The sequence below is a fragment of the Poecilia reticulata genome, linkage group LG23 (genome assembly GCF_000633615.1).
Source record: "Poecilia reticulata strain Guanapo linkage group LG23, Guppy_female_1.0+MT, whole genome shotgun sequence".
Taxonomy (NCBI): Eukaryota; Metazoa; Chordata; class Actinopteri; order Cyprinodontiformes; family Poeciliidae; genus Poecilia; species Poecilia reticulata.
The window spans coordinates 590364-601695 of record NC_024353.1 but is presented as its reverse complement, the minus strand read 5'-3'; the positions used below and the strand labels follow the sequence as shown (position 1 = coordinate 601695).

General features: G+C 39.3%; 1 protein-coding gene across 2 annotated transcripts in view; it reads left to right on the top strand.

The window, feature by feature from the left end:
• Window positions 1–11332, top strand: part of LOC103459112 (fatty acyl-CoA reductase 1) — a 47675-nt gene that overhangs the window by 28843 nt on the left and 7500 nt on the right. For both annotated transcript variants that reach the window (XM_008400361.2, XM_008400363.2), the window contains exons 4-6: window positions 5394–5569; window positions 8973–9152; window positions 10078–10255. In XM_008400361.2, coding sequence (XP_008398583.1) covers window positions 5394–5569; window positions 8973–9152; window positions 10078–10255 — 534 coding nt within the window. The remainder of the gene's footprint in view (window positions 1–5393; window positions 5570–8972; window positions 9153–10077; window positions 10256–11332) is intronic.

Below are 11332 nucleotides of genomic sequence, written 5' to 3'. Positions count from 1 at the left end.
GGTCGAAACATCGTCAGAGACCCTTCACACCCACAGCATGGATGGTTCTCCCTGCTGCCCTCTGGAAAGAGGTTTCGAAGCATCCGGTGCAGGACATCCAGGTTCCGAAACAGCTTTTTTCCACTTGCCATTAGACTGCTGAACTCCCAACCGTATTGCACTTGAAAATCTGGTCTCCACATTATATCTGCCTCTTGCATAGAACAAAGAACTCTTTTACTGTTATTCCTTCACTCTATATTTTCTATATTTAGATACATATTTACTGTCTTGAGCTGTATGCAACGAAATTTCGTTTTGTATTCACCTTGTGTATGCAATATGACAATAAAGTTTAACTAACTAACTAACTAACTAACTAAATATGATGATGATTAATTGGATTTAAAAATTCTCGTCCTGTTGATTTTTCATTTAAAAACTTAAACCTTTTTATACCTTTTTAAAATATTTGAAATAATAAACCATTAAATTCCCATTTTATACACATTTTATGGCCTGAAATGCAACATCATGGCAATGCTTCATGAATGATTGACGACGACATGTGAAAATCTTTTAGCATCAATAGAGAAGATCTGATCTGATTCAGTTTTCTCATAATCGATTGGAAACCAAAAGGTGTTTAATAGCAGATTTTTTTATTTCTTTTACAGAATTTTGAACCAGGTGAAGCTAAAAAAAAAAAAAAAAAGCCACATTAGGAGTTTTGTGTGGAACATATTTACATAGTTTTTATTTTCTTGTATCTTGAATTCAAAATGTTCAAATATTTTTGTCCGTTTTAGCTTAAGTACCGCTCTGAGTGCAAATGCCATTTTTAGAGTCTAACTTTAATGATTAATCATTTCAATAATTGATTAATCACGATTAATCTGATTAATCGTTTCCTGGCAGTAGCGAGTTGTCTAATTTCCCTCTAGTAAAGTATTTTGAATCTGAATGTTTTAATTGTTTCTCTCCAGTTGTCAGACGGACACAGGAACCCTTTTCATTCCCATTAGGGTCTGATAGGATCCTGCCTGTAATCCGTGATCAGCCCCTTAAGCTTTTAAGAGGCTCAGACATTCAGAGTAGAAACAGAAAGGTGGGCTCCGCCTTCCCAGAGATTTACAACAATAAATAACGTTTCACAGCCGAGGTTTAGGATTTAAATCGATGAATCTGTGGCTTTTTGTTCAGATCTGTTCTGATTATTGCATCTTTCCAGAAGCACTTCCTTCCTTTGTCTCTTCTTTTAAACCTGCTCACATCCTATTATTTGACTAATTTAGACCATGCATGGCAGCAAAATGGAGGTCAGCACTAAGGGAACTGCTGCTAATTGCTTCCTTCTGACACACTTTGGCTCTTCATGGTTGCTGTACGTTTTCTCCTGCCGGAGCCGCTGGTGGCGTCCGGTGAAGTCGGCAGCGAAGGCTGCAGACGGGAGGCCCGTTTTCTTTTTCGTCTCATTTTGTTTTTGGATATTAAAGGAGAGGAGGACGGAGGAGGAGAACTTTCCGCTCTGTTGAGTAGAAATCAGGATTCAGAGCGGAACGTTCTGGAAACGTTCCTGAGGTTTCTGGTCTGGAGACGGAAACAGATTTACAGACTTTTACTGTCGTCTTCGTCCTAAAAGCTGCATCCAACCAACCAGCTGACCATCCAACCAGCCGACCAACCATCCAACCAATCGACTGACCATCCGACCGACCATCCGACCGACCATCCAACCGACCAACCATCCTACCAATCGACCATCCAACCGACCAACCATCGTACCAATCGACCATCCATCCATCCAACCAATCATCCAACCAGCTGACCATCTGACCGACCAACCAATTGACCATCCATCCTACCAATCGACCATCCAACTGACCAACCATCCGACCGACCGACCATCCATCTAACCAGCCAACCGACCATCCATCCAACCATCCGACCCACCAACCAACCGACCATACAGTCGACCATCCAACCAGCTGACCAACCAATCGACCATCCAACAATCAACCATCCATCCGACCGACCAACCAACCAACCGACCATTCAACCATCTGATGTCCATCCATCTGTCAAGACATCTATATATCATCCATGCATTCATTTATCTGTCATGTTAGTCCATCTTTCCATCCGTTTGTTTATTCAATCATCCATCCATTTCTATGTCCTCTAGTTTGTCCATCTGTTTTTTATCAAGCAACCCATTATTTTCCTCCATAACTTCATTTATTTCTTCACTTTTCCTCCCATCATCCACAATCTGTAGAAACCCAGTAAAAGCAGCAAGAGAAGACAAACAATACAGCTCAGGGGTTTTCTTTATTACTTTTAAGCAGAAAACTACTGAGTTTTAGAGAAAATTCTCGCCCAATTCTGATAACTCAGAGATGCAGAAACAAAAGAACCAGTCAGTGTCAAATCTACATCACAAAAAACCCTCCAACCTCACTTACGTTCCTCCTACTGTCTTCTTCTTCTCTTGCCATTAATTTCCTCCAGGACGGAGACAATCATTTAGTCCAGCTAAAGGCCAGTTGGTGTGAAGAGAGGCTGTTTAAATGGCATCTTGTGTTGCTGCTCTGAAAGGAAGGACCCATTAGTGTTGGGTTACTGTGAAAGTCCACACAGTGTCACCTTTCCACAAGATTTATTACCTTCACAGCCTTAAAAATGGAGAAATGATGATGTAACACATTTATTCTGATAACTGACCTCGGCATTTGCTCATTTACGTTCCCGATTCTGTGCAGAAACGGTCGTGCTGTGGTCAAACTGGACCATTGTGTCCCAGTTTGCTGGCTGGCGCCCGTGGGTGGGAGAAGGGTGCAGTGTTAAGCGCGAGCGGTGGAAGGCTGGTACAAGACCACTTATCATCCAAAGAGCCTTTTAACAAAGCAACGCCACAATGTCCATCTCCACCGCCCGCGCCTGCAACAAAAGGCTCTCTGAAGCCCACCATGTTTGGCCTCGCTCACCCCGCTGACCTCAGCGCACCTCCTCCGTTCTCCGTCTTTACGTAATTTAACTGCACGGTGGAAATGTTAGCAACTGGTGCTGCAGTTTTAAATAACGTCTTAATTCGTTTTATCCTTTGGGGAAGTGAGTAGCACTGCTGTGTGCAAAGCTGAACAGATCTTGAAAGAAATTGATAAGCTGCTGCAGGAATGAGAAGCATCTTCTTCAGAGTTGCATGTTTAAGCATGTCGCTAGTTTTGTAGCAGAAGGGAAAATGACAGATGAAGTCATTGCTTTAACAACCATCGCTTTTCATGCATCCCTCTGGACTGGAGAGGGACACAAACCAGTCCAGCAAAAAAATCATTTCACCAATCTGCACATTTTTAAAGCTGTTAGTCACTGAAAAACATCAAGGAACATTAATTTTTGCCCTCAAACTGCCAGTATTTACTACAAATCCAATACTTTTGGTGTGAAATCGTACATAATTTGACCCATGCAGTTCATATTTACAAATTTTATTCTTATTTTTCAAGATGGCCACCACGGTTGTGGTTGAAAATACATTTTTTGCACTAAATTAGATGTCCTCGGTGTCAAATTATAGCCTACATGAAATCATAGAAACCATAAATATTTCCTTGATCTCATGTGTAATTTTCTGGTGGAGATTTTTTAAAATGGCAGCAATGGTTGTAAAGGAAGATCACTGCGGCCTTTACCTTCCTTTATCTTGTAAAGAAAGACACACGTTTGCACTAAAATCTGCAGTAGTTATTCTCAGAAAGTTACGTTCAATAACCACTAATTCATTTAACGAGAATCTTAGCTGTTCAAACGCAAAACCGCCACAAAAATGGCAAAAATGTTTGCTTTATGCTGAACACATGAAACATTAGCTGACGCTAAACCGCTAAACACTAAATATTTTGTATCGCTATTGCTATGAACGTGTAAATATACTTCACTACAGTTTTGTTTGCTTGTCTATAAATTTTTTTTGTTTGTATATTGTTTATTCTTTTATTACACTACATTCAAAAGGTCAAAGCTCAAACTCGGTGCTAATTATTACTTAAATTAATTAGCAGCAGCCAACGCTAAACATTAGCACAACCGTCTGTCACATATTTTTATCTCTTCCAAATTGATGACTGAATAAAATAAACTAAAAACGGATAAAACACCAACATATTTACGTCAGTGCTGTTCAGTCTTTTTGCCAAATTGCATTATTTTTTTTTTTCATGTATTTTTTTTCTTCCATAAATAGCATCTTGCTTGTCTTGAAACTTTTAAATCTACAGTTTTCTAAAGCAGAAAGTTTTAGGATGATGAAGCATCTGCTGGCTGACTCGCTCCGCCGCAGCGATCTGCTGCTCCTGCCGTCCGTTACTAGCTGTAAAACAGATCCGCGCTCTGCTTCCAGTCATGTTAGCAGCAGAGCAGCAACTGCCAGGAGCCGCACACACACACACACACACACACACACACACACACACACACAGGCATGCATGATGAAATATGACATCTGACTCTGCTGCCTGAGCAGAGCGTCTCATGTTGGGGGCTTTCGGTCCCGAGGGGCTGCAGCGCTCAGCCCTACATGCCAGTTCTGGTCTGCAGGAACACGAGGCGGTAAACGGAGACCAGGGTTCACATAATCCCCTCCCTGTCCAGGCTGCAGACGTCAGCAGGTGGACTGATGGTTCCTTAAAATACATTTATTTTCTGATTGATGATTTATTATATTAAAATTAAGTCCAATTGATTCAGTAATAAAGTTCGTTAGAACGTCTGTTGGTGCCGTAGTTTGGCCGCCATCCAGCAGAGGGCGCTGCTGGTAGCGAAGCCGAACAAAAATGGCGGACGGTGCATTTTTTTTTAACATTTTACAACAAAGGCTGAAGTGGTGAAATGGAAAATCTGCAGAATGTGGCAATTTGTTTATCCAATTAATCGATCAGTTGTCAAAATAATCAATGACTAACGTAATCGTTAGTTGCAGATAAAACCGAGCTACATTTAATTCCTGGCTACCTTTATAGCAACAGGCTACCCTCTTAGAAAAACGACGTCTTCAGTCAGAGTCTTCTTCAAACCGCTGTAATACAGACTGCTACAGCCGTTTCCATCTACAATAACTCAGATTAATTCAAATTCCTCCGAGTTGCAACATTTAATTTTCCTTTGGGGTTAATAAAGTGTTTGATCATCTTAAAGCTGTTTACTGTGGCCTGTTTTGACTTTTCAGTGCAGATTTAGTTCTTATTGCTTCAGGAAACAAAAAAAACAATAGAAACGTATCGTGTGAAACACTGAAGTCCAACATCTTCAAACCGTTGTGGTCGGTTTGCATAATTCCAGGAATTATGCAAACTTTGGATAATTTGCATGGCTGAACATTTGCCAAATATCAGTTATTTTACTTTCTTTGCGTTCAGCTTTTCGACCGGGTGAGGGAGGAGAACCCCGACTTCCACCAGAAGATCGTCCCGATCAGCAGCGAGCTGACGCAGCCCGGCCTGTCCATCAGCGCGGCGGACGTGGAGCGGCTCACCGCCTGCGTCAACATCGTCTTCCACTGCGCCGCCACCATCCGCTTCGACGAGCCGCTCAAGTAAGAGCCGCAGGAGCTTCTTCCTGTTGTGGATGTGCCGTTTGATTGGCTTCACAGAGAAGAGGAAGTGAGAGGATGTGGATGTGAAATCAATGGTTTGTTAAACAAAAGAAGCCATCAGCAGCAGGCAGCGTGACAGTTTACCCAACAAATCAGGCTTCCTGCTTCGGTCAGGAGTTTGCAACAAACACTGATTCATTATTTGAGGTCAGAATGAGAAAGTATTTCATGGTTTCCTGTTTCACCTTCGTGCTGCAGGAACATTCAGGGGAAACTCGCTGGACGGCGTTGTTTAAAGATAAAACATCCGTTTTTTCGCTTACTATTTTATTTGGAAAGGAGAAGAAATTACAAATGGCTGGTCTTTAAATTCAAGTTTCATGTTTAGATCATAAAAACAAAGTCAGAACACAGTCAACAATTAAAGCATTTAATTTTTCCTTGTTTTAATAATTTGGAAACGTCTTCAAAAGCAATCTGTGATTTTAGTCCTTTTATTTATGTTCATTTTCTTCATTTTAGTCTTTAAAATACCAGAATTTGGACAAAACTTTACGTTTTTGTCCGTCTGATGTAATTTGTGAGTATTAAATAATTAGTTTTAACGTGAGAAAGTTATTTACCCAAAACGTTTTCACTCTTAAGTAGTTTGTTGGACAGTTACTTTCTAGTTTTACTTGAGTAAAAGTCTGATAAAGTAAAGCTACTTTAGAAAACTCTGCCCACTTCTGCCTGTTTGTTACACATAAACAAACAAGCATTTCTGGAAAAATGTGAGAAAAAACTCAGAAATGTTGATATTATTGTCATAAAAGTTCAAGAAATGCAAATGAAAACTTCAGAGTCTGAAAAGTTGAAAGTTTGTGAGTAACAATACTTCAGTGAAGCTGTTTCTGTCCAATTGTTTCGTCTTTACTGGATCATTTACAGAGGAATAAACCAGTTTTCATCTAAACATTTATAACTAATTCTTTTGTAATAGCAAGAATTTAACATACCAGCAACGCGTCGCAGCAAACACAAATATTGCTCTTTTAAAACTTTCCCATTTGTAGTAATAATCTTTAAAACACCAGAAACAAAGAGAAGTGATTTGTTTCACTGAGCTGCACATAGTGACTGTTTGTGATGCTTTCATTGAGCAAACGGTGGAGAAAAACAGTAAAACTAAACATTTTGACAATACAGGCAGTTTTTAAATACAGATTATTAATTGGCAACAATAATTCCTACAAACTTATCACAGTAAATGTTGAATACAGATAAAAAAATGTGGTGTTTTCCATGCATAGAAAAATAAAGGTAATAAAGTCGGATTTATTTTTCTTGTGCCGTTTTTGGTGATTTCTGGGAGGCTGAGTTCACCTAAAAGCTGCTCTGCTCTCAGCTTCACATCGATCTCCTTCAGCCGTGTTGATTTTCTCTTTTTGAGGTTTTTATCGTCTGCTAGTCGTTTCCATCCGACTGCAGCTCCCTGTAGCGCCATACGAGCCCTAAAGCAGCCCAGAGCTGCTTTAGGGCTCGTTTCTCCCCATAAATCCGTCCTGCAGATCTGCTAAAGATGAACTAGGCCCTCTGGTAGCTAAGCTAATCTGTAGATTTGGTTTGATTGGGGACAGAAATAGAAATATTTGTTGCATTTTCAGCTGCTGTGATTCACTTTCACGCCACCTCGCCTGTGGGGGCGCTGCACCAGGAACCACTGAAGGAAACGGCATGAAAACCTCAGTAGAAGACAACTCAGATCTTCTTGAAATATAAACAGATATAGATTAGCGTCAGATTTTAGAGGATTTTTCTTGTGTCTTTGGGATAATGAAAAATGTAGAATGGATATAATTTTATTTATGTATTTACTGGGTTTTATATCTATGCCTTCCTAGAAGAAGATGATTGTATCCCTTTCAATGACATGAACAGCATTTTTCAGCAAGGGGCCGGGGCCCCTCCAGTCCCCCTCTTGGGGTCGCCACTGAATAACAAGACAAAAAACAAAACAAACACCTTCATCACTGAAACTACAAGCAGCTTTTCCATTAAAAGCGTCATTTAAACAGTTATTGTCACTTCAGCAAACATTTATTTTTCTAACTTCCTGCAGCTGCTGGCTGTGCTGCAGACCCAAACTGAAGCAGTCAAACTGACTGTGATGGTAGAAACGACTGGTTAGTTTGTTTCAATCAGCTTCAGAGTCGGTTGTTGCATCACAGCAGCAAAGACAGATGGGAGGTGACTCAGCTGCAGGAAGACGCTCTGCGGTTTGTCCGCCTGCTGGCGTAACGCCCTGCACCCGCCTGCAGGGGGAGCGGACGCCCACACGCGCTGGTCTCCCTCTTCCTGTCGCTCCTCAGCTGGACGATGGCTGGGGAGCGATCTGGAGCCGCCATGTTTACCCTCACAGCCGCGTTTACCCGCCTCGTTCAGGACCGGCTCCTTTTAGGGAGAATAAAACAAACTGGACCAGAACATAGCAGGTTTATTAGCCTCAGCCAGGCGGCTGAATTATTAAAAACTGACCCAATAATTTACTTCGAATGACCAGAATGAGCTTTATGCTTGTTTGTTCTTTATTTCTAGTCAGTAGAAATGTGTGATGGCGTATTAGAGCGATTGTAGATAGAAAAAAAGAGTACATTTGCTCTGAAAAATATTACAATCTCAGACATTTTCTCAAATAAAACTTTGAAATTTGCAGGAAACGACTCAAAAAAAAGAAATTTGAGTTTGAAAAGTAAAAAGAATTACTAGAAAAAACTGATATTATCTGAGAAGTTTTCTAAAATAAAACTAGGAAATTTCTAAGTTTGCTAAGAAAAAAAACTCACATGTTGAGATTATTCTCAGAAATTTTCTAGAAAAAAACCCTAAAATGTCTTTTTTTCTTTTTTTGGGGTTAAATTAGTATTTTGTTCTCTGACCTGAAGTTCTGTTGTATTTATTTGACCTTTTCCCTGCTCTAGCATGTAGAACACCTTCACATAACGGTAATAAATGACCCATCGATTGAAATATTTGTTTTGTTTTTATCTCCAAAGTTTGGTGCTGGAAAAGTTTGAAAATGTACCTTGAAAAGTTCTTAAATTTTATTGTTGGAAAACAGTTCAAACCCTGATTAAATGTAAAACGTGCCATGTTTTTGCATTTTTAATACGGCAGAAGAATAAAGTATTTTGACTTGACTGAGCTAAAAGGTCCAATCAGTGAAAACGCAGAACTCAACAAATTGCTGGATGCATTAAATGTCGTGTTGCTCAACATTTAACGCGTTTTCTCTGCACAGCGTCGGCAAACAAACATCCAGAGGCGTTAAACTTCTCCTCTCCCACACAGAGCCGCAGCTGCTCAACCTTTCCCTCCTCCACACATTTAGTGCCGCGTCTCTCTCTCTCTCGCCGTCCTGCAGGCACGCCCTGCAGCTGAACGTGATCGCCACGCAGCAGCTCCTCAGCCTGGCGCAGCAGATGCACCACCTCGAGGCCTTCATTCACATCTCCACCGCCTATGCAAACTGCAACCGCCGGCACATCGACGAGGTCATCTACCCGCCGCCGGTCGAGCCCAAGAAGCTCATCGAGTCCGTCGAGTGAGTGAACGACCGTCGCGCCAACGATTAATCGGATTAATCGCAATTAACTGGAGTATTCAGACTTTAAAAAGGCCATTTGCTGAAAGAACAAAATACTGAGAGCAGTAATTAAGTCAAAAAATGAAGAAAAATCTCTACATTTTGCATTAAGATGAAAAATAAATCTACGCAGAACTCTGAGATTTAGATTCACCTGGTTCAAATCTGTAAAAAATCTCCTTTTGAGGATCTTTTCATAATAATCCAAAGAATAATCAACAGATCGGTTCTACAGGGAGTGGAAGGCCTGAGCTTTTCACATTAAAAGTATTTTTATCTGCAGATTCATCCTTTGTTGCAAAAGAAAGCTTTACTATTGCATTAAAATGTTTATTTACTTATTAAAAAATGAACTAAGTTATTGGTATGTTTGCGTTTTTCTAACATAAATAGAAGCCAAATCTGCTACTTTAGGAGTTTTGAGTTGAACATATTTATAGACTAATATCTTAAATGCAAAATGTACAAATTATTTCTACAGTTTTGGTTTCATTGTTGCTCTGACTGCGTTTGTCTTTCAGCCTTTTTTTAGTCTGAATTCTCCAGTTAATGATTAATCGATTTCTAAATTAGTGGACAATTATTTCAATAATCAAATTAATTGTTTCGGCCAAACTTTTCTCGACTTTCTTTAATGTTTTTAGGAAAAATTCTTTAAACATGCAGATACAGTTTTTGACTTTTTTGAGTCTCTATACTCCAGTTAACGATTAATCGATTTCTAAATTAAATTGAGTTTTATTCCAATTAATCACGATTAATCGTTTCAACTCTACCATAAATATGTCAGATACATTTTTGTTATGGTTTCTGGTTTCCTGCCCTGCCTTGAAGTTTCTGTGGTTCGTTTGGAGGTTTTTTGACTTCCTGGTTGTGGTTTCAGGTGGATGGACGACGGCATCGTGCGCGACATCACGCCGCGGCTCATCGGCGACCGGCCCAACACCTACACGTACACCAAAGCCCTGGCGGAGTGCGTGGTGCAGCAGGAGCAGGACAAGCTGAACATTGGCATCATCAGGCCCTCCATAGTGGGAGCCAGCTGGCAGGAACCTTTCCCCGTAGGTCACAGAGCAACTATTACTGCAACATGCAGAACGGAGAGTTAATGTTTAAATTAAGTCCAGAATAAGCCAGAAATCTGAGAGATCGATCTAAACAGCTTAAATAATATAAGAATAAAATAATATGTTTGTATTTATTATTGAGATTTTCCTGGCAAAGACCTTAAATATATGGAAAAACAAATTAATTAATAAAAAAATGTTTTTAAAAAAAACTACACAAATAATAAAAAGGCAAGTTAAATGAACAGAAATAATAAACTATTTCCTGTAATAACAAATTAATTTAAAATTGAAGATAAATTAATATTTAAAACAATAGAAATTATGTTTAAAAAAATCTAAATATAGTTATATAAAATATAAATATTAAAACCACAACAATTTTCTGAATAAACAAAAATATTAAAACCTTTATTTTAAAAATAGATGATAAATTATAAACAGTAATATTTGAAAAATAAAACTTGATCAGCCTGCAGTTGGCAGCGACAAAAAACCCTAAAAATGGATAAATAAATGTAAAATAAAATATATAAACATGTAAAAGTCCAACTAAGAGAAATAATCACATATTTCATTTAGTAAAATATAAATTACCAAAACAATTCAGAAATTAATCAAAAGCAAATTCAAACTAACAAAAATAAATCAATACATTTGAAAATATAAATAGAAAAAATAGAAATTAACATTTGAATTTTTTTTTAAAAATTAAAATCAATACAAAACTTTAATTTTAAATTAAATAAATAAAAATGTGTGTTTGATAAGTTTTGTATAATCTTGTTGGTGGTTCTGATCCGCCTCTTCAAACGGACCGGCTCTCTTCTTGTTTAGATGCCTGTTTGTGTGTGTGGCGTTAATTCGGCCCCCAGGGGCCCCTCCACGCATGTAGCGGTCTGTTAGCATCACTTCCATCCATTTTTAATGGAGTCTAAGTGAAGCTGACGAGCTGCTCCCCTCCGCGTCCCACCGCATAAACCACAGGAAGTAACACAACGCCGCCGCCGCATGTGCTGCTGCTCCAATCTGCTGATTCCCTCTCTCTCTCTCTCTCTCTCTCTCTCTCTC